The sequence below is a fragment of the Heptranchias perlo genome, chromosome 3, assembly GCF_035084215.1.
Source record: "Heptranchias perlo isolate sHepPer1 chromosome 3, sHepPer1.hap1, whole genome shotgun sequence".
Taxonomy (NCBI): domain Eukaryota; kingdom Metazoa; phylum Chordata; class Chondrichthyes; order Hexanchiformes; family Hexanchidae; genus Heptranchias; species Heptranchias perlo.
In genome coordinates this window covers 85239660-85266923 of record NC_090327.1, presented here as the reverse complement: position 1 = coordinate 85266923, position 27264 = coordinate 85239660, and the positions used below count along the sequence as shown (strand labels likewise).

At 42.3% G+C, this 27264-nt stretch overlaps 1 protein-coding gene across 3 annotated transcripts in view; it reads left to right on the top strand.

Annotated features, from left to right (window-relative positions):
• Positions 1-27264, top strand: part of pag1 (phosphoprotein membrane anchor with glycosphingolipid microdomains 1) — a 161677-nt gene that overhangs the window by 97384 nt on the left and 37029 nt on the right. For all 3 annotated transcript variants that reach the window (XM_067980702.1, XM_067980703.1, XM_067980704.1), the window contains exons 3-5: positions 15740-15951; positions 23605-23656; positions 27152-27245. In XM_067980702.1, coding sequence (XP_067836803.1) covers positions 15803-15951; positions 23605-23656; positions 27152-27245 — 295 coding nt within the window. In that variant the 5' untranslated portion in view covers positions 15740-15802. The remainder of the gene's footprint in view (positions 1-15739; positions 15952-23604; positions 23657-27151; positions 27246-27264) is intronic.

Sequence of the window (27264 nt, the reverse complement as noted above, 5' to 3'; positions counted from 1 at the left end):
ATGCTGAGAGGATTTTTCCCCTTGTGGGAGAGACTAGAACTAGGGGCCACAGTTTAAAAATAAGGGGTCTCCCATTTAAGACAGATGAGAATTTTTTTTCTCTCTGGGTTGTGAGTCTGTCCATTCCCCGGAGAGCGGTGGAGGCAGGGTCATTGAATATTTTTAAGGCAGAGTTAGATAGATTCCTGATTAACAAGGGAGTCAAAGATTACAGTAGGTAGACGGGAATCAGATCAGCCATGATCGTATCAAATGGCAGAGCAGGCTCGAGGGGCTGAATGGCCTACTCCTGCTCTTAATTCGTAGGTTCATATTTCAATTCTGTCAAGAAGTGGAGAAACAGGAATCGAGTTTTTACAGTGTACAGGACTCCTTACCCAGTATGTGAGAAGCCCAACAAGAGAGAAATCACTGCTGGATCCAGTGATGGGAAATGAACCAGAGCAGATAAGAGCAGTAAGCGTAGGGGAACATCTAGGCAATAGCGATAAGAACATAAGAAATAGGAGCAGGAGTAGGCCAATCGGCCCCTCGAGCCTGCTCCGCCATTCAATAAGATCATGGCTGATCTGATCCTAACTTCAAATCTAAATTCATGTCCAATTTCCTGCCCGCTCCCCGTAACCCCTAATTCCCTTTACTTCTAGGAAACTGTCTATTTCTGTTTTAAATTTATTTAATGATGTAGCTTCCACAGCTTCCTGGGGCAGCAAATTCCACAGACCTACTACCCTCTGCGTGAAGAAGTTTCTCCTCATCTCAGTTTTGAAAGAGCAGCCCCTTATTCTAAGATTATGCCCCCTAGTTCTAGTTTCACCCATCCTTGGGAACATCCTTACCGCATCCACCCGATCAAGCCCCTTCACAATCTTATATGTTTCAATAAGATCGCCTCTCATTCTTCTGAACTCCAATGAGTCGAGTCCCAATCTACTCAACCTCTCCTCATGTGTCCCCGGGATTAACCGAGTGAACCTTCTTTGTACTGCCTCGAGAGCAAGTATGTCTTTTCTTAAGTATGGACACCAAAACTGTATGCAGTATTCCAGGTGCGGTCTCACCAATACCTTTATATAACTGCAGCAAAAGCTCCCTGTTTTTATATTCTATCCCTCTAGCAATAAAAGCCAACATTCCGTTGGCCTTCTTGATCACCTGCTGCACCTGCATACTAGCCTTTTGATTTTCTTGCACTAGGACCCCCAGATCCCTTTGTACTGCAGTACTTTCCAGTTGCTCGCCATTAAGATAATAACCAAAGCATCCACAATCCCTACTGCCACTTCCCTCAAGACCCTAGGATGTAAGCCATCAGGTCCAGGGGATTTATCCGCCTTGAGTCCCATTAATTTACTGAGTACCAATTCCTTAGTGATTTTAATCGTATTTAGCTCCTCCCCCCCCCCTTCCCCCCCCCCCCCCCCAACTTAGAGCCCCCTGTTTGTCCATTGTTGGGATATTCTTAGTGTCCACTACTGTAAAGACTGAAACAAAATATTTGTTCAGCATTTTTGCCATCTCCATGTTTCCCACCATTAATTTCCCAGTCTCATCCTCTAAGGGACCTACGTTTGCCTTAGCCACCCATTTTCGTTTTATATAACTGTAGAAACTCTTGCTATCTTTTTATATTTTTTGCTAATTTATTTTCATAATCTATCTTCCCTTTCTTAATCAATCCTTTAGTTACTTCTTGCTGTCTTTTGAAGACTTCCCAATCTTCTATCCTCCCACTAAGTTTGGCTACCTTATATGTCCTTGTTTTTAGTCAGATACTATCCTTAATTTCTTTACTTAGCCACGGATGGCTGTCATTTCTTTTACACCCTTTTTTCCTCAGTGGAATATATATTTTTTGAAAGTTGTAAAATAACTCCTTAAATGAACACCACTGCTCATGTACCATCTTACCCTTTAAACTATTTTCCCAGTCCACTTTAATCAATTCCGCTCTCATACCATCATAGTCTCCTTTATTCAAGCTCAGTACGCTTGTTTGAGAACCAACCTTCTCACCCTCTAATTGGATATGGAATGTAACCATGTTATGGTCACTCATTCCAAGGGGATCCTTAACTAGGACATGATTAATTAATCCTGGCTTATTACACAGGACCAGGTCCAAGGTTGCTTGCTCCCTTGTAGGATCAGTTACATACTGCTCAAGAAATCCATCCCTAATACACTCAATAAACTCTTCCTCAAATGGCCAGAACTAAAAAAACAGATGATGTGGAGATGCCAATTAAAAAAAACAGAGCGAAAGAGGTAGAAACATTGAAACATCCGGAAGGAAAAGACAGCAATTGACCCGTTATATTAAAAACAGATAACATTTGTTCGCTGGTGGGGTAACGTGTAGCGTGACATGAACCCAAGATCCCGGTTGAGGCTGTCCTCATGGGTGCGGAACTTGGCTATCAATTTCTGCTCGACGATTTTGCGTTGTCGAGTGTCTCAAAGGCCGCCTTGGAGTACGCTTACCCGAAGGTCGGTGGCTGAATGTCCTTTACTGCTGAAGTGTTCCCCGACTGGGAGGGAACCCTCCTGTCTGGCGATTGTTGCGCGGTGTCCGTTCATCCGTTGTCGCAGCGTTTGCATGGTCTCGCCAATGTACCATGCTCTGGGGCATCCTTTCCTGCAACGTATGAGGTAGGGGGCACAGTCTAATTTTTAGACTGTGCCCCCTACTCCTAGAATCCCCAACCAGCGGAAATAGTTTCTCTCCATCCACCCTATCTGTTCCCCTTAATATCTTATAAACTTCGATCGGATCACCCCTTAACCTTCGAAACTCTAGAGAATACAACCCCAATTTGTGTAATCTCTCCTTGTAACTTAACCCTTGAAGTCCGGGTATCATTCTAGTAAACCTACGCTGCACTCCCTCCAAGGCCAATATGTCCTTTCGAAGGTGCGGTGCCCAGAACTGCTCACAGTACTCCAGGTGTGGTCTAACCAGGGTTTTGTATAGCTGCAGCATAACTTCTGCCCCCTTGTACTCTAGCCCTCTAGATATAAAGGCCAGCATTCCATTAGCCTTATTGATTATTTTCTGCACCTGTTCATGACACTTCAGTGATCTATGTACCTGAACCCCTAAGTCCCTTTGGACATCCATTGTTTTTAACTTTTTACCATTTAGAAAGTACCCTGTTCTATCCTTTTTTGATCCAAAGTGGATGACCTCACATTTGTCTACATTGAATTCCATTTGCCACAGTTTTGCCCATTCACCTAATCTATCAATATCACTTTGTAATTTTATGTTTTCATCTGCACTGCTTACAATGCCACCAATCTTTGTGTCATCGGCAAACTTAGATATGAGACTTTCTAAGCCTTCATCTAAGTCGTTAATAAATATTGTGAATAATTGAGGCCCCAAGACCGATCCCTGCGGGACTCCACTAGTCACATCCTGCCAATGTGAGTACCTACCCATTATCCCTACTCTCTGTCGCCTTTCGCTCAGCCAACTTCCTAACCAGGTCTGTACTTTTCCCTTGATTCCATGGGCTTCTATCTTAGTTAACAGTCTCTTATGTGGGACCTTATCAAATGCCTTCTGGAAGTCCATATAAATAACATCCATTGACATTCCCCTGTCCACTACTTTAGTCACCTCTTCAAAAAATTCATTCAGGTTTGTCAGGCACGACCTACCTTTCACAAATCCATGCTGGCTCTCTGATTAACTGAAAATTCTCGGTGTTCAGTCACCCTATCCTTAATTATAGACTCCAGCATTTTCCCCACAATGGATGTTAGGCTAACTGGTCTATAATTCCCTGGTTTCCCCCTCTCTCCTTTCTTAAAAAGCGGAGTGACGTGCAATTTTCCAATCCAGAGGGACAGTTCCTGAATCTAGAGAACTTTGAAAGATTATAGTTAGGGCATCTGCAATGTGCTCACCTACTTCCTTTAAAATCCTGGGATGGAAACCATCTGGTCCGGGGGATTTGTCACTCTTTAGTGCTATTATTTTCTTCATTACTGTTGCTTTACTTATGTTAATTTTATCGAGTTCCTGTCCCCGATTCAATATTAGTTTTCTTGGGATTTCCGACATGCTATCCTCTTTTTCTACTGTAAATACTGACTCAAAGTAATCGTTTAACATGTCTGCCATTTCCCCATTGTCAATGACAATATCCCCACTTTCAGTTTTTAAGGGGCCAACACTGCTCCTGACCACCCTCTTTTTTTTCCTATTATAACTATAAAAGTTCTTCGCATTGGTTTTGATATCCCTTGCAAGTTTCTTTTCATACACTTTTTGTAGCTCTTACTATCCATTTTGTGACCCTTTGTTGATATTTGTATCTTTCCCATTCTCCAGGATCTGTGCCATTTTTTGCCTTTTTGTATGCCCTTTACTTATGTCTTATACTGTCCCTTACCTCTTTAGTTGTCCACGGCAAGTAGAGTTCTTGCCCCTCAGGGGTATAAACCGATTCTGTATCACGTTAAATGTTTCTTTAAACATTTCCCACTGATCATCAGTCGTTTTACCCATTAACAGATTTGCCCAGTTTACTGTGGACAGTCTCTGTCTCATCCCATTGAAGTCGGCCTTACCCAAGTCTAGAATCTTAGCAGCTGATTCACTTTTTCCCCTTTCAAACACTACATTGAACTCCATCATGTTATGATTGCTATTGGATAGATGTTTGTGTACAGTTAAGCTGTTAACTAAATCTGATTCATTACTCATTACTAAATCTAGTATGGCTTGCCCCCTTGTTGCCTCTAGGACATACTGCTGTAGAAAACTATCCCGGACACACTCAAGAAATTCACTACCTTTCTGACGGTTGCTAGTCTGCTTTTCCCAATCTCTGTGAAGGTTAAAGTCCCCTATCAAAGATGTAATAGAAAAACATCTAGAAAACGAAAATATCATCGAGTAGTCAGCACGGATTTCAGAAGGGCTCAGGAATTGGAAGTACAGTTTCAAAATTTGCAGACAACACCAAATTGGGGGGAGGGGGTGTAGTTAATACAAAGGAAAAATGCAAGAAACTTGCAGAATCTGTGTGTAGTTGGCAAATTAATTTCAATATAGATAAGTGTGAGGTGGTGCATTTTGGTAGAAAGAATAGGGAGGCCCCATCTGCTTGGATAATAAGAGTCTGGATGGGGTAGAGGAGCAAAGGGATCTCTGGTCCCAGCACCGACCCCTGGGGAACACCACGGCACACCTCCCTCCAGTCTGAAGAACAACGGTTCACCACTACTCTCTGTTTGCTGTCATTTAGCCAATTCTGTGTCCATGTTGCTATTGCCTCCTTTATTCCATGGGCTGCAATCTCAATAGCAAGCTTAACATGCGGCACTTCATCAAACGCTTTTTGAAAATCCATATACATCACATCAACTGCATGGCCCTTATCAAAAAACTCTATCAAGTTGGTTAAATACGATTTGCCTTTAACAAATCTGTGCTGGCTTTCCCTAATCAATCCACACTTGTCCAGGTGACTGTTAATTCTGTCCCGGATCACCGTTTCCAAAAGTTTACCCACCAGAGGTTAAACTGATTTGACTATAGTTGCTGGGTTTATCTTTACACCCTTTTTTGAACAAGGGTGTAACATTTGCAATTCACCAATCCTCTGGCACCACCCCCATATCTAAGGATGTCTGGAAGATTACGGCCAGTACCTCTGCAATTTCCCCCCTTACTTCCCTCATTATCCTAGAGTGCGTCCCATCCGGACCAGGTGACTTATCTATTTTAAGTACAGCTAGCCTTTCTAGTACCTCTTCTTCTTTCTCAATTTTTAGCCCATCCAGTATCTTAACTATATCTTCCTTTACCAAGACTCTGGCAGCATCTTCTTCCTTGGTTAAAGACTGATGCAAAGTATTAATTTAATACCTTAGCCATGCTCACTGCCTCCATGAGCAGATCTCCTTTATGGTCCCTAATCGGCCCCACCTCTCCTCTTACTACCCGTTTACTGTTAACATGTCTGTAGAAGACTTGGATTCCCTTTTATGTTTGTCGCTAGTCTATTCTCATACTCTCACTTTGCCCCTCTTATTTCCTTTTTTACTTCCCCTCTGAACTTTCTATATTCTGCCTTGTGCCTATATTCGCTATTCCTTCATAATCACTAGGTCAATATCCCAGAATTTCCTACCTATCACCAGCATAGGAGTACAGTCACCACAGCGGTTCAAGGAGATGATCTACCGCCATCTTCAGGGCAACTAGGGATGAGCAATAAATGCAGTCATGCCAGCATCATCCACATCCTGAGAACAATTTTTTAAAAATCCTCAAACTATGCTAGTAATTACAGACTCAACTTATACAGAGTTTGTGATTCACTATTGCACTAAACAAAAAAAACTCCAATTGAATGTGAAATGTCAGCAATAATCCATAGGATTAGAAATTCAAGAAGGATCTAAGTCATGATCAGCCTGTTTGATAATACAAATAGTGTGATTCCATGCACAAACACTGGGGGGCAGTAACACTTCTCAGTATACAGAGCATAGAATAGATATGCAGTACATGTACAAGCAATTTATTTTTAAGACAGTTAAAAGCTGTTTTTCACAAATATGAAACGCTCCTGTGGTAGAGGACTTAAAGCTACATTGCCTCCAAAATCTGCTTGTATTTTTAAAGGTTCATGGACGAGGGCATTACTTAATCATTGTAATTTTCCTTATAAAATGTGACCAGGCTCATGTTTTTTTTTAAAAAATTAGTATATCATATGCAAGAGGTTATATAAACTGACCTTAAGATATTTTCATGCACAATCCCCACCCACTCCCATGATATTTGCTGCAGCCAATTCAAGCACATCACAAGGAGAGCTTGAAACTGGACACACGTTGCATGACTGCAGCAATGGAGGTGGTAAAAATAAAATGTGTTACATGTAAAATATTAAATGGCTCCCCTTTACTCTGTTACATTTAAAATGAATATGGCAGAAGCTGCTGGCAGTCAGCGGTAACACATGGTCATAAATTAACCACCTTCACTGGGCTAGTGGTGTATATGGCCAACAGCAGTAAGTGGAAGTTGATTTTTTTTAAAAAAAATAAGACTTCAGCATGGGATAAATCACAACTCAAAGTTGGATGACTGGAAACCTGATGTGCAGTGAGATGGTGTCAGGAAAATAGATTCTTAATCCAAAAGTTCTCTTGGCACAAGATTGGATCTTCTTGAGAGCTGTTTGAGTTTTTAGTAACAAAAAGATTTTATAGTAGAGCTGAAACTCTGGATCATGTGGTTTATTTGCAAATAGTTTCCAAGCTTTCTGGTTGTAGCCAAACCATAAGCTAAAAGTGAAGAATGTTGATTGGTGCTATTTGTAAACAAATTGTATGATTTTGATTTCAGGGTTTCATGCTGATAAATTTGTAACTACAGAATTGGATTTTATAAATCTGAATATAGGTAAATAAAAGAGCCACTACGTTATAACAGGTTCTGCTTTGTTACGTCGCACATGCCTCCACCTTCCTCCAACCCACTATCCATCCTCCACTCTTTGGAAAAGAAAAGCACCCTCAATTCGCTCCCAAATTCCTAACTCCTTTTCCGACCTTGAACCCATCACATCACGGCTGCCACTGTTGACCTGTTCAACTGCTCCCTAGCCTCAGCCTTCAATTTCATAGTTCTCAACAAATTATTCACTTTAATTTGCCGGTCCAAAGGCTGCAAACTCGAGCATATTTGGGGCATGACTGGTCTCATCCCTCGTCCCCATATCTGGCTCAGCTGAATGACTGGGATTACTCTGGGGGGGCAAATTCAACCCATGGCTTCTTTTCTCCAGCAGAAACTGCCTCCTCAAACTCCTTTTCTCCCTGGCCTCACCTCCTATAACAGATGTGAACTGCTCATGGGTTTCTTCGTCTCTAAGATGGAGACGATCTGTGCTGCTGTCTCTAATGCCGCCTCCGGCTTCCGATCCTGATCACCATCTCCAGTCTCCCATCACCCTACTCGTAGCCCCTGTCACTCTGCAGCTTCTCGTCCATCTCCTCTCCTCCTGTCCTGTCCAAATTCATTTCTTCCGTGAGACCCACCACGTGCTTCCTCAATCCCTTCACCACCCAAATCCTGATCGCTCATTTATCTTTTCTGACTCCTTTTGCTCAGGAAATGTCCCTCTTTCAAAACTTTTGTCATCACCTACCCTTCTCAAAAACCACACCCTTGACCCACTCATCCCGTCTAATTACCACCCTATCTCTAACCTCCCTTTCTTCTCTAAGGTCCATGAATATGGTGTCACCTACTAGTTCCATGCCCATCACTCCCAAAAATGTCTCTTCAAATCCATTTAGTCTGGCTTCCACTCTGCTCACATCAGCAAGACAGTCCTGGCCAAAGTTACAACACATCCCTTATTGGTGATTGCAGGATATTATCCCTCCTTGTCCTTCTTGATCTCTCAATATTTGACTCAATCAACCACACCATCCTCCATCACCTTTCCTCTCTTGCCCATCTCTTTTAAAAGGACCTTGCATGGCAACCACTCCTACCTGTTCCAATACAACCAACACATCTCCAGCAATGGCTTCTTCCTGCTGCTGGACAGTTAGCTCAGGAATTCTCCAAGTGTCTATCTTTAACCAGCTCTACCTCTCCACTTACATCGATTCCACCACCAACTTCTGACTGCCTGTCTGAAATTAAGTTGTTGATGAGTCAAAATTTCTCCAACTGAACATCAGGAAGACCAAAGCCATAATTTTTGATCCTCGCCATAAACTCTGCTTCCTTGCCACTAATTTCATGAGATAATGAAGCAGTCCGTGCCCGCGTGCAGCAAGACCTGGACAACATCCAGGCTTGGGCCAACAAGTGGCAAGTAACATTTGTGCCAGGCATAACCATCTCCAACAAGAGAGAGTCTAACCACCTCTCCTTGACATTCAACGGCATTACCATTGCCGAATCCCCCACCATCAACATCCTGGGGGGTCACCATTGACCAGCAACTTAACTGAACTAGCCACATAAATACTGTGGCTGCAAGAGCAGGTCAGAGGCTGGGTATTCTGCGGCGAGTGACTCACCTCCTGACTCCCCAAAGCCTTTCCACCATCTACAGGGCACAAGTCAGGAGTGTGATGGAATACTCTCCACATGCCTGGATGAGTGCAGCTCCAACAACATTCAAGAATCTCGGCACCACCCAGGACAAAGCAGCCCGCTTGATTGGCACCCCATCCACCACCCTAAATATTCACTCCCTTCACCACCGGCGCACAGTAGCTGCGGTGTGTACCATCCACAGGATGCACTGCAGCAACTCGCCAAGGCTTCTTCGACAGCACCTCCCAAACCCGTGACCTCTACCACCTAGAAGGACAAGAGCAGCAGGTACATGGGAACAGCACCACCTGCACGTTCCCTTCCAAGTCACACACCATCCCGACTTGGAAATATATCGCCGTTCCTTCGTCGTTGCTGGGTCAAAATCCTGGAACTCCCTTCCTAACGGCACTGTGGGAGAACCGTCACCACACGGACTGCAGTGGTTCAAGAAGGTGGCTCACCACCACCTTCTCAAGGGCAATTAGGGATGAACAACAAATGCTGGCCTTGCCAGTGACGCCCACACCTCATGAACGAATAAAAAAAAAAATCCCTTGCCTGATCATATGATCAGCTGAATTGGGCCATATGAAACCTCGGCATCCTACAGTACGTGTGATATATTCGGATTTTCAAAAAGCCTTCGATAAGGTTTTTGGATGAAGCTTCACTGACTCATGACCAAGGCCAGAGTATGTGGAATCAGGCAAGTAGCAGAATGGATACAAAACAGAAAGTAGGGGTTAAAGGTAATTGCTCAGACTGGCAAAAGTTGGGAAGTGGTGTTCCACAAGGATCAGTGCTGGGCCCATTGTTGTTCACCATTTGCATAAACGATTTGGACTCTGTAATCGGAAGTACAATTTCAAAATTTGCGGACACCAAATTGGGGGGTATAGTTAATACCAAGCAGGACTGTGACAAAATACAGGTAGACGTTAATAAACTTGCAGAATGGGCTTGCAATTGGCAAATGAATTTCAATATCGGCAAGGTATATCGGTAGGAAGAATAAGGGGGCCACATACTACTTTGATAAGAGTTGAAATGGGGTAGAGGAGCAGAGGGATCCGGGAGCACAGATACACAAATCACTAAAAGTAGCGATGCAGGTTAATAAAGCCATAAATAAAGCAAACTAAGCACTGGGGTTCATTTCTAGAGAGAGAATTGTAAAGCAGAGAAGTTGTTAAACTAGTACAGGACCTTGGATGGACCTCACTTGGAGAACTGTGAACAGTTTATAAAAAGGATATAGAGGCACTGGAGAAGGTGCAAAAAAGATTTACTAAGATGATACCAGAACTGAGGGGTTATAACTATCAGGAAAGATTAAGCAGGTTTGGGCTCTTTTTCTCTGGAAAAGTGAAGACTGAGGAATGACCTGATAGGGGGTTTTAAGATTATGAAAGGATTCAATAGGGTAGGCATAGAGAAGATGTTTCCACTTTTGGGGGAGACCAGAACTCGGGGCCATAAATATAAGATAGTCACTAATAAATCCAAGAGAAACTTCTTTACCCAGAGAGTGGTAAGAATGTGGAACTCTCTACCATAAGGAGTAGTTGAGGCGACTAGCATAGATGCATTTAAGGGGAAGCTAGATAAACACATGAGGGAGAAATGAGTAGAAGAATGTGCTGATAGGGTTAGATGAAGGAGGGAGGAGGCTCATGTGGAGCATAAACACTGGCATGGACCTATTGGGCCAAATGGCCTGATTCTGTGCTGTACGTTCTATGTAATTTTATGTATTCGACCCAGATCTGAGTTTCAAACTCCATATCCATCACTTTCTCTCTCTCTCTCTCTCTCTCTCTCTCTCTCTCTCTCTCTCTCTCTCTCTCATGTCACCTGCCTTGCCACTACCTTGCTCCTGCTGCTGTTGAAACCCTTATCCATGTCCTTCAATTTCTCTAACATTTTTCTTGCCAGCTTTTACGACTTTCTCCTTCCATAAACAACAACCAAAACTAACCTGTTCATATTCTATCCTACACAAAGCCCCGCTCGTCTAAAACCTCCTTCCTCGCAGAACTAAACTAGCTCCATTCCCCTAGCCTATAGAATTTAATATCCTTGTCCTCAACTTCAAATCCCCTACAAACTTGCCCCACCCTACCCTTGTAACTTCCTCCAGCTTTATATCCCTTCCGTATCCTCTGGTCCTGTAACTCTGGCCTTTTGTACATTCCTGCACTTTGCCACACCTGAGCCTTCAGCCATCTCTGCCCTACCCTCAAAAATGTCCTCCCAAATCCCTCCCACCATTTCTTGCTTCACTTTCAAAAGTCTTGTTGAAACCAGTGTATTTGACCAAATCTTTATTCATCCCCTACTAATTCTCCCACCATGGGTCACTTTATTTTTCCTCTGTAAAGCACCTTAGGATATTTTCCATAGTAAAGTTGTTATATAAGTGTTATGGAAATCATCAACACAAGGGTCTTTACTTCCTATTCTTGGTTTATAACATTTCCACAATGTGTTAATGCACTTGCTTCACTACTATACAAGTTTCATTTTGAAACAATTGGCTTTTAAGCCATTTTCTGTTGATTGTGGGTCTTTTTTGGCTCTTTGGTTACTGAGCAAAGAGAAAACATGTGCTCAGTCTCTTTCCTGTGCAAGTCTTCAATATCCAAGCAATTGTTTTTTAGTAGTGCATTTTGTTCACCTTGGTTACTCAATTTAAAGAGCTAAAGTCCATAGTACAGGACACCCTCATGTTTGAAAAGAGTAAGATCATAGGATGATTACAGATGAGGAAAGTCATTCAGCTCATCTTAATTCATCCATCCAGAGAGATCCCAATGTCCCCAGTGTAGCATTGAATTGTTTCTTAAATTATTCTAGGATTTTTGCCAGCATTAATCTATCTGGAAGTCTATTCAATATGATGTCATTCTTTGTGTGAAGAAAGTCTCTTGATATCAGTCCTAAATTTACCTTCTACTAGTTTGAAATTGTGTCCCTTTGTTCTACTCCCAAAATTTAATTTAAAATAATATTCTGGGTTAAATTTTTCTATACACTAAACGATCTCGTATACCTCTAAGATCACCTCTCTGATGCCTCCTTTCTAGGCTGAAAAACCCAAGCTTCTCCAGTCTTTGCTCATAACTGAGACTCTTGACACTACTGATCAGCCTTGTGGCTCTTCTCTGCACTGCCTCCAGTGGTTGAATGTCTCCCTTGTCTCTTTGCAACCAAAATTGGACACAGTATTCAAGGTGTCATTTGACTAAAGCTATAAAGTTTGAGTAGGCAAATTAAATTGAGAGAAGACGCATTAGATTGTGATTAGGTGATATGCAGCTTTATATCTAAAAGCCTGTCGAGGAAAGGATGACCTAATCTAGATTGTAGGAGAAAATGAAGATTAAGAATTTTGTTTATATACAGCCATTCCAATTGAGGAAGGTGGCAAGTAATTGAACAACCCTTGAATGACTGAGTATACAGCTCCTTGCTCAGTACTCTTCTGCAATGTTTCCTTCCGAAGGAAAACCTAGCCAGAAGTAAAAGCAGAAAATACTTTTATTGACGATGGGTTGATATCTAAATTAGTTCCTCCCAAATTTGGCATCTGCACACAGAATTATAATCGCATCAGTCTTCAATATGATACAGATTAGCAGGAGCCAAAGTTGTTCTGTCAAACATTCCTTGTCCATTGTCAGTCCACAGTTCCCATATCTCATTTCAAAAAGCTATTTTTCTTTCCTTTTGCTTCCCTCACTTTGCACACCATTGGCAGTAGGAGGACAAACCCGTACTATGTGCAGGTGCCAAACTGATGAGAACGTGGGATCCTACTCTTATTATCCTGTCAACACCAAAAAACTTAAAGATTTTCTTTTTCCACTTTGACTTTGACTTTTTTTTTAAAAAGCACCGATGTGTGGAGAAGTTGGATGTATTTTGCTTTTATACTGTAACATGAGTAAACTGCTGGCTGTTGCTATCTATTTTGTATACATGAATTACTATGCCACGCTGTAACCTGAAATCGTGGGCCATTTCACTGGAGCTGTTCAGGTTATTAAAATGAAGTGAATTCTGTAATATTGTTTGGAAAATAGATGTCAGCAATTCGTTCACCGTCTCATTTTTGCTGGGCATGATATCTGCAGAATAAGTGTAATACAAAATATGGTATAATGTACATCGACTGTTAACATTAGTTTGAAGTATCCTTCCTAGTGATTGTTTGTTGAGTGTAAATACTAATCAAGTGATAGATTTATTACTGTGAATACTTTTGCATTTGCAGAGTAAGTTCATTGGTGTGTTAAATTAAGCAAGCTCTGGGCACTGGATCACCAAGGCTAGTTTGAGCAAGTAACCATCATGAGAGCAGCTTGTTCAAAGTGACCTATTAAACACACAAACCTTTCAATATAGTTTAGGCAGGAGTAAAATCAGAATAAGGAAGAACTTGCAGATGCTAGTGGTGAGATGTTGGGATCCCTCTGGATGGATGAATTAAAATGAGCCGAATGGCTTTTCTCATCCATAATTATCACGTGAGTCTTGTAAATTAGTCAGTTCAGGCTTCTGTACAGTCAACAACTCAGTTTTAAGTAAGTCAGTAACACACAGACTGCTGCCTCCTAATATTGATCTTCAGAGCATGCTGTTTTTTGTATAGCAAGCACAATTTCACTATGTAAGGGTTTTGTTGTGGCTGTGTTTATGTATTTATCTTTTAAATATGTATAAAACACAGGTCCATGAATATGAAAATTACACCCAAATGTTCACACATTATCTGTAGGGTTGCCAACCCTCCAGGATTGTCTTGGAGTCTCCAGGAATTAAAGATTAATCTCCAGGGCAATGCTGCAAACAAGCCAGGAGAAAAATCATTGGGGCATTAAATGTTTTTTTCATTTTCTTTGAACACTTGTGTTTATTAGTTATAAGAATATTGGAGATGGGAGAAAAAAAGGCTATTTGACTAGGCGGGGCATTGGAGGTGGGAGATCATGTGATGAAGCCTCTAGGAATATGCCCAACCAGAGTTGGCAATCCTAATTACCTGGTGTATGATTTGATAATGACCCAGTAATAATACTACACAGCAAGAATACATATTTAAACTGCAGTAACTAACTGCAATCTGATTGACTTTGGTCATTGCAAAGCCCCAGGCTACAATAAACTGCGAGGCCCCCTACTTAGAGGCAAAAAGAGGCAAGAAAATGATCACCACATCGCCTTATCTTCCCCACCCATTGTTCATAATTATTGTTTAAGTAAATTACCTTAATATTTGCTGTGGTTTCATACTATTTCTTACTGTAAACATAGATACTTCAAACACTTATCAGGTCAGGTTGAGTCAAAAATATTTCTGCAGTCAAAATGAATCTGGGCATCAGGAAAAGAAGTTAAAGGATACACTAAAATAATTGGGCAACATCAGTGACACGCTGTAACCTCCCAGCTTGAGGTTAAAGACAATGAAGCATGGAGACAAAACTTCAAAGTGACTGAACATATTATTCACAGAAAATAAATACATCAGACAGGAAATGCATGAAAAACCAATCAAGATGAGAATAAATCTAGAGAGATATAAAACAACTCCAGTACGTTCATCTGCAAAAGTATTCGAGATTCTGACATTCAGTTGTTTTTGTGTAAATCAAGCTCCGATTCCAATGAATTAATAGCTGCTTGCAATGAGAATATTGTTAGAGCCTAAGAGGGGAACAAATACAAATGCTTTCATCATGTGCCAAGAAACCATTGTCTAAAACTTCTGCTTATTCATATTCCATTGTCAGAACACATTTGTTCAAACTAACTGTTGTTACAAAGTCTATAATGTTGGGATCCAATTAAAAAGGGTCACCGGAAGATTTATTTTGGAAGTTATAAATAATGGGTAGTTTCAAATTCTTTGCAAAAGTATTCAGTTGCATAGCTTTTGTTTTCTTTTTTATAAAAAACATAAGCTGCTCTTAATTTACTAAGTAGGACCAAGAAAAACACAAGCTGGCCCTATGATTTGCAGCTTTCTGAACAGATTTATTTCAATAGTTAAAATGAAGGGAATTAATTCTAAATCCATTGTAAATGATGCTATAGAATGAGACTTCTAACTGAAACTGCTTGTAGTTGGAAGAATCTGTTGTTTATGGCTCCTGGAGTCATGCAAAATCTAACATGATAAACATAATAGGCAAACCTTTAATTGTCATCTTTGCCCTGTGTCAAATGCAGTGTAGACTACTAAAAGTTTGGCATTTCAAAGGAGATGCAACTTTAATAATGAAACACAGAGTGGGATCTAGAAAACATTTCCTTTTTTATTAAAAAGAAAAATGGTTAAGTAGCTCTCTGGTATTATATCCCAAATTAGTCCTTGAATCATCTATCAAAAAGTAGCACTAAGGGAATTGACATGCATTTATCTCAAAATGCATCATAGACCTCCTTCCTTCTACAGCGTATGATCCAGAATGCATGAAATAATATGGGTTATGTGCAATAAATTACCTGCTTCAGTTGTCCTCTCATTATAATACTCAAAAGAATGTCCATTTTTTTGATCCAACATGAGCATAAGTTTCTCCTGTTTTGAAAATCTGTCGGTAATGCAATTAATCAGGACTTTTGTGTGTTTATCTATTACAGGTACTACGGAACTATTTTTACACCGATGTCATTGGATAGTAGAAATTGGTCACCATTTTCCTAATGGCTCCCAATTCTGTCGACATTGTCGATCCTATGGCAGGGATATTTGACAATGGGCAACACCAAGTCATTCTCTGGGGTCTCTTTGCCATTGCCTGTGCCTTTTTGCTCCTGACCATTCTCATTTTTCTGTGCAATAGCTGTGACAGGTAAGAAAAACAAATTTTAACAGAGAAAATGTGTTCTGATATCATAGTCCATTACACTAGAAGGTGATGATGGTGGGTATTAAGTGATTTCACACCATCCATCTTATACTAGCTCACCACTAACAAGTGTGCTCCCCTTCTGTTGCTCAAGTGCTGCTTTTTTATTTTTCAACATAATTGATATTAGTGTTGGCCTCTGGGTACCTGCAGCAGACACTGATACTATGCTCAAGGACTGTTTTCTGTGGGAGCAGAGTTTTCAAGGGAGTGGGACCAGAGCTTAGCAGCAAGTGGAACCACATTTTCTTCAGGGGGAAGTAGTGGGCAACGTGGTGGGCAGTGGTGTCAAGAGCAGTAAACAAAGTGGTGTGTGAAACCTGGTGACTTGGCAATGGATCAAAGTGAAGATGACTTTAGCTTCAAAGGTATGACTTTTGGATAATGGTTCATGGGAATTCAGGATTAATAATGATGAAACTTTGAAATGAAGCCATCTTTGTTCCCTGAGAAAAACATTTGACTAACTTTGTCTTTGTTCCAATCTGGGTCTCTGCCACTCCAAGGTCACAGGGTTGCCGTGGGTCTGGTGCCCTGTTGCATCCCTGTGGGTGCCTGCCTCTATTATTAAATGCCTCATCCGTAGGATTAAGGACAGGATCAGTGACAAGTTGAGGCGGCAGGAAGAAGTTCTGCCCATCCCTTCCACGGCATCTAGATGAGGCAGCAATAGTGCCTTCAGAACTGTACCCGAGCACGGAATCATTCTCCAAGATAAGAAAGGGGGAAGGAAGAACATTGGTGAGAAAAGTCAAAGTTTCAGGATGACTTGATCACTAATTGACTACTGATTGAAATTGCGTCATGTGCCAAAGTTTCATTTATCAACCACAAAACTAATCTAGCACGTTTAATCAAGATATTTATTGAGCCTTTTGCAACTGAGCAGACTTGTTCTTGTACTGCGTTCCTCTGCTGTTACAGTATAAAACGTCTTCTCTAAGTGCTGATGTGCTACTTTGTGAATTCTATGAGAATATTTTAGCAGTGCCTTTGACTAACTGGGCTGTGAAATGTAAGGAATTTAACAGTTCCAAACCTTTATTACCTGCTCTGTATATTAGAAGGGAGACCAAGACAATTTAATTTTAATTATCTGCTCAGAATGCTCATTGCAGTAAGGACTTGTGTGACCTAGATTTCAGTGTCTTGCTTACTGTAAGACATTTGTCACATTACAGACAGAAGATTAAAGGGCTTACCTGGAAAGGACTGTCTTCTAGTAATTCTCTAGGAATCTGTTGGCAGTCCATGAAATCTGCCCCGAACAGAAATTGAGAGCCTATGGATGTAGTCAGTCTTTAATTCTCTCTTCATTTTAAGGTTGCCAATACAGACTTGCAGTAGATGGCAGTCTAGTTATGTATCCTAGCAACCGGTCAGACTTTGGCATCTCAAACTCATTATTGAATGGCTTGATACTGACTTTTGTGTGAAGGCCTGTGCATTCATGGAATGCAAAACTCCAGCATATAATGATATCAAGATTGTTTAAGAGTAGTTCTTTTTTAATTCAAGATGCATTGTTTGCATGACAAAACATCTAATAATTGGACATTATTCAATGCAAGATGCTCCCATTTCTTTAGCACTAAATGAGCAGGCATTAGTATTGTATGTATATTTAGTATTATTGTAATTTTTATATGCAGTGCTAAAGATGGATTGTGCAATTACTAATGGAAAATTATGTAGAAGTAAAACACTGAGTAATTTAGTCAATAACTTTTTTCAAACTTTAAATGGCGTTGACTTTTTCTAGAGTGGAACACATAGAATCCACCTGTCTTAAAACATATGTAATAATATACATATATTGTGCAAACAGATAAAATAACAATCAAGATGTAAAGAACATAAGAAATAGGAGCAGGGGTATGCCATACAGCCCCTCGAGCCTGCTCCACCATTCAGTAAGATCATGGCTGATCTTCTACCTCATCTCCACTTTCCTGCCCTATCCCCATATCCCTTGATTCCCTTAATGTCCAAATATCCATTAATCTCAGTCTTGAATATATTTAACAACTAAGTATCCACAGCCCTCTGGGATAGAGAATTCCAAAGATTCACAACTCTCTGAATGAAGAAACTTTTCCTTTTCTCAGTCCTGAATGGCCGACCCCTTATCTTCAAACCATGACCTCTAGTTCTAGACTCTCCAACCAAGGGAAATGGCCTGTCAAGCCCTCCCAGAATTTTATATATTTCAATGAGATCACCTCTCACTCTTCTCAACTCCAGAAAATATAGGCCCATTCTACTCAATCTCTCCCCATAGGACAACCCTCTCATCCCAGGAATCAATTTAGTGAACATTCGTTGCACCCCCTCAAAGACAAGTATACCCTTCCTTAGGTCAGGAGACCAAAACTGTACACAGTACTCCAGGTGTGGTTTCAACAGAGCCCTACATTATTGCAGCAAGACCACCTTACTCTTATACGCCAACCCCCTTGCAATAAAGGCTAACATGCCATTTGCCTTTCTAATTGCTTCCTGTACCTGTACATTAACTGTGATTCATGTACAAAGACACCCAAATCTCTCTGACTACCAACATTTTTTTAGTCTCTCACCTTTTTAAAAAACATTCTGTTTTTCTATTCTTCCTACCAAAGTGGATAATTTCACATTTCCCCACATCATATTCCATCTGCCACCTTCTTGCCCACTCACTTAACCTTTCTATATCCCTTTGCAGTTTCTTTGTGACCTCCTCACAGATTACTTTCCCACCTAGCTTTGTATTGTCAGCAAACTTACATTACACGGTCCCTTCATCTAAGTCATTGATCGAGATTGTAAATAGTTGAGGCCCAAGCACTGATCCTTGCAGCACCCTACTAGTTACAACCTGCCAACCCGAATATGGCCCATTTATTCCTACTCTCTGCTTTCTATCCATTAACCAATCCCAATCCATGCTAATATATTACCCTCAATCCCATGAGCCCTAATTTTGTGTAACAACCTCTTGTGTGGCACCTTATCGAATGTCTTTTGAAAATCCAAATATACTACATCCACTGGTTCCCCCTTATCTACTCTGCTAGTTACATCCTCAAAAAACTCATAGGGAAATCGGGTTGACAAATCTTTCATAAAACCATGCCAACTCTGCCTAATCAGATTATGATTTTCTAAGTGCCCTGTTACTACGTCCTTAATAATAGATTTTTGCATTTTCCCTACTACTGATGTCAGGCTAACTGGCCTATAGTTCCCTGTTTTCTCTCTTCCTGCTTTCTTGATAGCGCGGTTACATTTGTTACCTTCCAATCTACGGGGACCGTTCTAGAATCTAGGGAATTCTGGAAGATCAAAACCAGTGCATCCACTATCTCTGCAACCACCTCTTTTTTAAAACCCTAGGGTGAAGGCCATCAGGTTCAGGGGATTTGTCGGCTTTTAATCCCATTACTTTCTCCAGTTCTTTTTCTTTACTAATCTTAATTGCTTTAAGTTCCTCATTCTCATTAGACCTTGGTTCCCCACTATTTCTGGTATGTTTTTTGTGTCCTCTACTGAAGACAGATACAAAACATTTGTTTAACATCTCTGCCATTTCCTTATTCCTCATTATAATTTCTCCTGTCTCAGCCTCTAAGGGTCCCACATTTACTTATGCTAATCTCTTCCTTTTTACATACTTGTAGAAGCTCTTACAATCTGTTTTTATATTTCTTGCTCGTTTACTCTCATTCAATTTTTTTCCTCTATCTATTTCTTAGTCATCCTTTGCTGATTTCTAAAACCCTCCCATTCTTCAGGCTTACTACTCTTTTAGGCAAGTACAGTGGCAAGTAATATTGTCTCCAGATATTTTTAATTGTACTGGCCTAATGGTAAATTTAGACATACTTCTCACCCCTTTCCCTAATTCTACCGTTATAACAAGCTTATTTCAAGTATGGTTAGAATGATAACTTAAGAGCAAGAGATAGTGAGTAAATTGGAAAATACAGAAAGCCGTGTGGAAAGATCTCCAGAATACTGTCATTCAGAGAAACCAGAAAATTGTCTAGTATTATGAATGATCTTACCCATAATTTGTTTTTTCTTAAAATTAGGGAGCCTCAAATGAGTAAATCAAGAGTGCTTCGTTTAGTAAACACACTGGGCATAATTTTTACTCCTGAGCTGGGGAACCCACGCAAGTATTTGTGTGGAGAACCCGGAAACAAATTGAGTGCATCGCAATTTGATAGCAACTCAATTGAGGGTGAGTATTTGAGCTTCTGGGTTTCCCACACGCCAGGCAACTAGATTGTCGGGCTGTCTGCCTGTTGGCAGTGAAAGGAGCTGCAAATCAGAGAAGGTGATGGGAGTGGGGGAGAGAGAGATCATTAGGCTTAGAAAAAAGGGGGGATGGTCAGCCAGCAATGGAAATGGTGGGTGGGGGGATAATTGCGCAGTTCCTGTCAGCCAATTGAGCTTGTGGGCCTGGATGACGCACTCCTACTCCTCCACAAGCAGTGCAATAAAGGCACTCACCTCTTGGATCCGGCCCTTCCTGCCTGACGTGAATCGGAAGTGATGGGAAACCAGAACAGGTACGATTAAATATTAAATATCTCAATGAGGTATAATGCCCTTTTAAGTATCGGCCCGCCGGCTTTAAGTGAGGATGGGACTTCCTGGTGTCTGCTGTGCACACGCACACACCTGCCTGGCTTAAACCCAGAAGTGGGCGAGTTGGAGCCGGGATGCCGTCCCACTTCAAAATTATAGACCAGTTAGCTTAACATCTGTGGTGGGTAAAATTTTGGAGTCTGTTATTAAGGAGACAGTAGCAGAACATTTGGATAAACATAATTTAATAGGACAAAGTCAGCATGGCTTTACAAAGGGGAAGTCATGTCTGACAAATTTGCTTGAGTTCTTTGAGGATATAACGTACAGGGTGGATAAAGGGGAACCAGTGGACGTAGTGTATTTGGACTTCCAGAAGGCATTCGACAAGGTGCCACATAAAAGATTATTGCTCAAGATAAAGAATCACTGGATTGGGGGTAATATTCTGGCATGGGTGGAGGATTGGTTATCTAACAGGAAGCAGAGAGTTGGGATAAATGGTACATTCTCGGACTGGCAACCTGTAGCCAGTGGTGTTCCGCAGGGGTCGGTACTGGGTCCCCAACTCTTTACAATCTATATTAACGATTTGGAGGAGGGGACCGAGTGTAACATATCAAAGTTTGCAGATGATACAAAGATGGGAGGGAAAGTAGAGAGTGAGGAGGACATAAAAAACCTACAAGGGGATATAGACAGGCTGGGTGAGTGGGCAGAGATTTGGCAGATGCAATACAATATTGGAAAATGTGAGGTTATGCACTTTGGCAGGAAAAATCGGAGAGCAAGTTATTATCTTAATGGCGAGCAAGTGGAAAGTACTGCAGTACAAAGGGATCTGGGGGTCCTAGTGCAAGAAAATCAAAAGGTTAGTTTGCAGGTGCAGCAGGTGATCAAGAAGGCCAACGGAATGTTGGCTTTTATTGCTAGGGGGATAGAATATAAAAACAGGGAGCTTTTGCTGCAGTTATACAAGGTATTGGTGAGACCGCACCTGGAATACTGCATACAGTTTTGGTGTCCATACTTAAGAAAAGACATACTTGCTCTCGAGGCAGTACAAAGAAGGTTCACTCGGTTAATCCCGGGGATGAGGGGGCGGACATATGAGGAGAGGTTGAGTAGATTGGGACTCGACTCATTGGAGTTCAGAAGAATGAGAGGCGATCTTATTGAAACATATAAGATTGTGAAGGGGCTTGATCGGGTGGATGCGGTAAGGATGTTCCCAAGGATGGGTGAAACTAGAACTAGGGGGCATAATCTTAGAATAAGGGGCTGCTCTTTCAAAACTGAGATGAGGAGAAACTTCTTCACTCAGAGGGTGGTAGGTGTGTGGAATTTGCTGCCCCAGGAAGCTGTGGAAGCTACATCATTAAATAAATTTAGAACAGAAATAGACAGTTTCCTAGAAGTAAAGGGAATTAGGGGTTATGGGGAGCGGGCAGGAAATTGGACATGAATTTAGATTTGAGGTTAGGATCAGATCAGCCATGATCTTATTGAATGGCGGAGCAGGCTCGAGGGGCCAATTGGCCTACTCCTGCTCCTATTTCTTATGTTCTTGTGTTAAATGCTGTTACTTTAACCCCCTACCCACCCATTTTGGGGTTAAAATTTACCCCACTATGTACGGACAGCTGCTGGTAAGGACCCAACAAGCTTGGCATTGGAAGAGTCCAGTTTTAATATTTTTTTCTGCCTTTAAGTAATAAAGTGGTACGATCATATATTATAAAGTAATGTATTAAAAGGTGCAATGTCTACTTTTATAAAGTGGAGATGCCGGTGATGGACTGGGGTTGACAATTGTAAACAATTTTACAACACCAAGTTATAGTCCAGCAATTTTATTTTAAATTCACAAGCTTTCGGAGGCTTCCCCCTTCGTCAGGTGAACGATGTGAAATGAGATTCATTTCACATCGTTCACCTGACGAAGGGGGAAGCCTCCGAAAGCTTGTGAATTTAAAATAAAATTGCTGGACTATAACTTGGTGTTGTAAAATTGTTTACTTTTATAAACACATTTTCTCTCCATTTTTCTCCTCTTCTGAAGATTCTGACTCCGAGCTCTCTAGATAACAATCAGAAATGGGAACCTCGGCTTTTTTTTGCCCCTCTCCTCCCCCAGCCCAGGAAACTGGGGCTAAATGTATTGCCCCCAACACTTGCCTGGCTGAGGTCAGCACAGACCAATGGATTTCTTTTCATTTCTTTTTTAAAATGGACAGCTCTGTAAATCATGACCAATGATCAAGTAATTTAGGCATTTTGTAATCCATTTAAATTATGAGCCTGTCTCATTGTGATTCTCTCAGGAGAGGGAAAGAAGGTAATGGTATGTTTCTATTTTCAGATGAATGTACTGCCTCCTAGTTGGTATGTCCAATGTACCATTGGATGTTCAAAGATCTGTACAGTTACATATTATCCATCATATTCTGTGTAGCCTCTCCAAATATTTGCTGTAGACTTGTTCATGACCAGCAGTATTACTGCTTTGTAACCATTAGGAACTACTCAGAGCAGAATCAGGACAGTGTCAGCGTTCCATGGTTCTCTAACACCACCAGTCATGATATGGAGATGCCGGTGATGGACTGGGGTGGTCAAATGTAAGGAATCTTACAACACCAGGTTATAGTCCAACAGTTTTATTTGAAAATCACAAGCTTTCGGAGGCTTTCTCCTTCGTCAGGTGACGCCACTCACCTGACGAAGGAGAAAGCCTCCGAAAGCTTGTGATTTTCAAATAAAACTGTTGGACTATAACCTGGTGTTGTAAGATTCCTTACATTTGACCACCAGTCATGACAATGGACAATTTAACAAGATGTTCTGTCTAGAAACAGTGGATTGTAAAAACTCTTCTCTGCAATCCAGCTTGATGCATGAACATCTCAACTGCTAATGAACCATTTCTCCCTCCATTCCCAATTTATATTTAATATTGTTATGCAAAAAGCAGACTTCTATTAATATGATCTAATGATTGATATGTCTTTCTATTACCAGACACCTGAAGACTCCCGAGCAGAATGGGGACAATGAGAATCTAATGAGTGTGGTACGTGTTGTACAATTTACTGCTCTATGACAAAATCTAGCAATGTACTAAATATCAATGTGCATCATCTCCTTGTTATAATAAAAGCAGCCGCTAAAAATACACATTTTGCTCTGGCATCCTTTCATTTGTAAGTGCTAACTTTTTAATTAAAATATCTAGAATCCCCCAGACAAACTAGAGTGGGAAATGCTGTTTAGTGGAATACTCCAGGAAAAATGGAATTTATTGTGGTTTTGTTGGACCACATTTTTCAGTATTGTGGAGTAATACAGATGGCACTTTTCTTTATTGAAGCACGCAATTGCTTCTCTTTATTTTGATGCTTTCTGGGAAAGTTAAAATCACAGTGTCCATTTCATATCACAATTTTACGAGCCAAAATCCTGTGGAACACTGTGCCATATAGCAAGGAGGTCCAACCATTTAAAGCAGTAAGTGGACCGCATCTGATTAAGGATGGATTTACACCATAACTTGTGTGGGTACGAAACAGGAACTGTTTTGTCGCAGTGCTAAAGTTACACTGCAAACACACCTAAAATTGCTCTCTTCAGCCCCCCCCGCTCCTTTCTCTTCAGCCCCCCCCGCTCCTTTCTCTTCAGCCCCCCCCGCTCCTTTCTCTTCAGCCCACCCCGCTCCTTTCTCTTCAGCCCCCCCCGCTCCTTTCTCTTCAGCCCCCCCCGCTCCTTTCTCTTCAGCCCCCCCCGCTCCTTTCTCTTCAGCCCCCCCCCGCTCCTTTCTCTTCAGCCCCCCCCGCTCCTTTCTCTTCAGCCCCCCCCGCTCCTTTCTCTTCAGCCCCCCCCGCTCCTTTCTCTTCAGCCCCCCCCGCTCCTTTCTCTTCAGCCCCCCCCGCTCCTTTCTCTTCAGCCCCCCCCGCTCCTTTCTCTTCAGCCCCCCCCGCTCCTTTCTCTTCAGCCCCCCCCGCTCCTTTCTCTTCAGCCCCCCCCGCTCCTTTCTCTTCAGCCCCCCCCGCTCCTTTCTCTTCAGCCCCCCCCGCTCCTTTCTCTTCAGCCCCCCCCGCTCCTTTCTCTTCAGCCCCCCCCGCTCCTTTCTCTTCAGCCCCCCCCGCTCCTTTCTCTTCAGCCCCCCCCGCTCCTTTCTCTTCAGCCCCCCCCGCTCCTTTCTCTTCAGCCCCCCCCGCTCCTTTCTCTTCAGCCCCCCCCGCTCCTTTCTCTTCAGCCCCCCCCGCTCCTTTCTCTTCAGCCCCCCCCGCTCCTTTCTCTTCAGCCCCCCCCGCTCCTTTCTCTTCAGCCCCCCCCGCTCCTTTCTCATCAGCCCCCCCCGCTCCTTTCTCATCAGCCCCCCCCGCTCCTTTCTCTTCAGCCCCCCCCGCTCCTTTCTCTTCAGCCCCCCCCCGCTCCTTTCTCTTCAGCCCCCCCCCGCTCCTTTCTCTTCAGCCCCCCCCCGCTCCTTTCTCTTCAGCCCCCCCCCGCTCCTTTCTCTTCAGCCCCCCCCCGCTCCTTTCTCTTCAGCCCCCCCCCGCTCCTTTCTCTTCAGCCCCCCCCCGCTCCTTTCTCTTCAGCCCCCCCCCGCTCCTTTCTCTTCAGCCCCCCCCCGCTCCTTTCTCTTCAGCCCCCCCCCGCTCCTTTCTCTTCAGCCCCCCCCCGCTCCTTTCTCTTCAGCCCCCCCCCTCCTTTCTCTTCAGCCCCCCCCCCTCCTTTCTCTTCAGCCCCCCCCCCTCCTTTCTCTTCAGCCCCCCCCCCTCCTTTCTCTTCAGCCCCCCCCCCTCCTTTCTCTTCAGCCCCCCCCCCTCCTTTCTCTTCAGCCCCCCCCCCTCCTTTCTCTTCAGCCCCCCCCCCTCCTTTCTCTTCAGCCCCCCCCCCCTCCTTTCTCTTCAGCCCCCCCCCCCTCCTTTCTCTTCAGCCCCCCCCCCTCCTTTCTCTTCAGCCCCCCCCCCCCCCTCCTTTCTCTTCAGCCCCCCCCCCTCCCTTCTCCTTTCCCACAGGAAGCATGGAGGGAAGGGATCCTGGTGATACCATATTCAGTGCGTGGGGTCCAACAGTCTCTTGGTTGTTGGCCAACTGTAGGGCCAGTGGTATTGCCAATCTCGGGCTCGGCCTTTGAGCCTGCACCTTCTCGAGGGCAATTAGAGATGGGCAATAAATGCCGGCCTCACCAGCGATGCCCACATCTCATGAACAAATTTTTTTTAAAAGCTCCACGGTAGACTACCTTTCCACTCTCAGCCCAATACAGAGGCATAGAAAAGGTAATCTTGAAAAGCACTCACCTGTGGGGAGAAAAAAAATCCTCCAGTAGAAACATCTGATCTGGTGGCTTTCTGGGAATTTAAATAAAAATCTTGGAAGACTGAGTTATTGGATCCTCCAGTAAACACCTGCCTCAGTAATCCACAGTCCTGCTAGCCTTGACTGAAAGAGGAGCACAGCACCACTGGGAGTGGGAACTCCAGTGTGCTACTGCTGGCCAAACACTGTTTCTTTGCCTGAGATGTTTTTGAATTCCTATGAACCCACTGGAAGATCAGCTGTTTCTCGGGGGAGGAACCGAAAGCTGGACCTCTGGGGCCAGATACGATCAGGTAGCAAGAGCTGCGTTTGGCCCACAGGTTTGACATTGCACTGTATAGTATAGGTTGCAGATGTAATATACCCAGAAGGAGCAGTAATGGGGCACTCTAGTGAGAGAAAAAGTTTAGCATTTGATGTCTGATTTTATTGTAATGGCATATGGTTTGGAACGTTTGAAAGAGAGGATAATATATTTCATTTTTGAAAGGTTTTCTTTAAGTTTTTCTCCATTTTTATTTCCTATCTTTAATTAGCTCTGACCACCATATTTTTCCCTAGCCTAGAGGGCGAGCAAGTGACCTGTGCCCAATACTTTTTGAGTGTCACTTTTGGGTCAGTTATTAGGAACAAAAGAGGAAACAAGATGATTCACCATCCAATCTACCTCCATCTGTGAGGACACTCCCAGCCTCTGTTGTCTTTTTTTCCCTTGTGTCACAGATTTAATTTTAAACTTCCCATGTGGAGAATTACAAGCATCTATATCCTACCACTCTGAGTTGTGCTACCAGAATGCTTCATCACTCATTTTCAAAATGGATAGTTTCCTCTTAAAGGAACTGTGTTCTTTTAGGGGAACATAATCTTGCAAAATATAAATTTCTTAGGAACAATTTCAACTTTACAGAGGAACATAAATCTATTCAAAATTATCACAACATTGACAAGACCATGAACATATGTATTATCTGGATGTTAACCAGCAAAGTTTCTGTATTGCAAGATATCTTTTCTTTGGTGTTTTTAAGGCAGCCCATTCTCTTTCAAATTTTAGAGCTGGTAGAGGTGAAATAAATCTTATAAGGAAAAGCACCAGAGAAAGTGGAAAAGTCAAGTCCTTGTTGTAATCTAAATTTCCAAAGCACAAACAGTTAATTTTGTTTGTTTGAAGTAATGTAGATGTTAAATTAACTTTTTTTTTGCCAGAACGTAACTCTGACTATACAAATATGTTTTACAGCCTTCAGAGAAAGTGACCAACAGTTGTTCAGTCATAAGTATTGGAGATGAGCTGCCAGCAAATGGTCACATTGGCAGTCTTGTAAATGGAGATGGTAAGCCAGCAATTAGTGT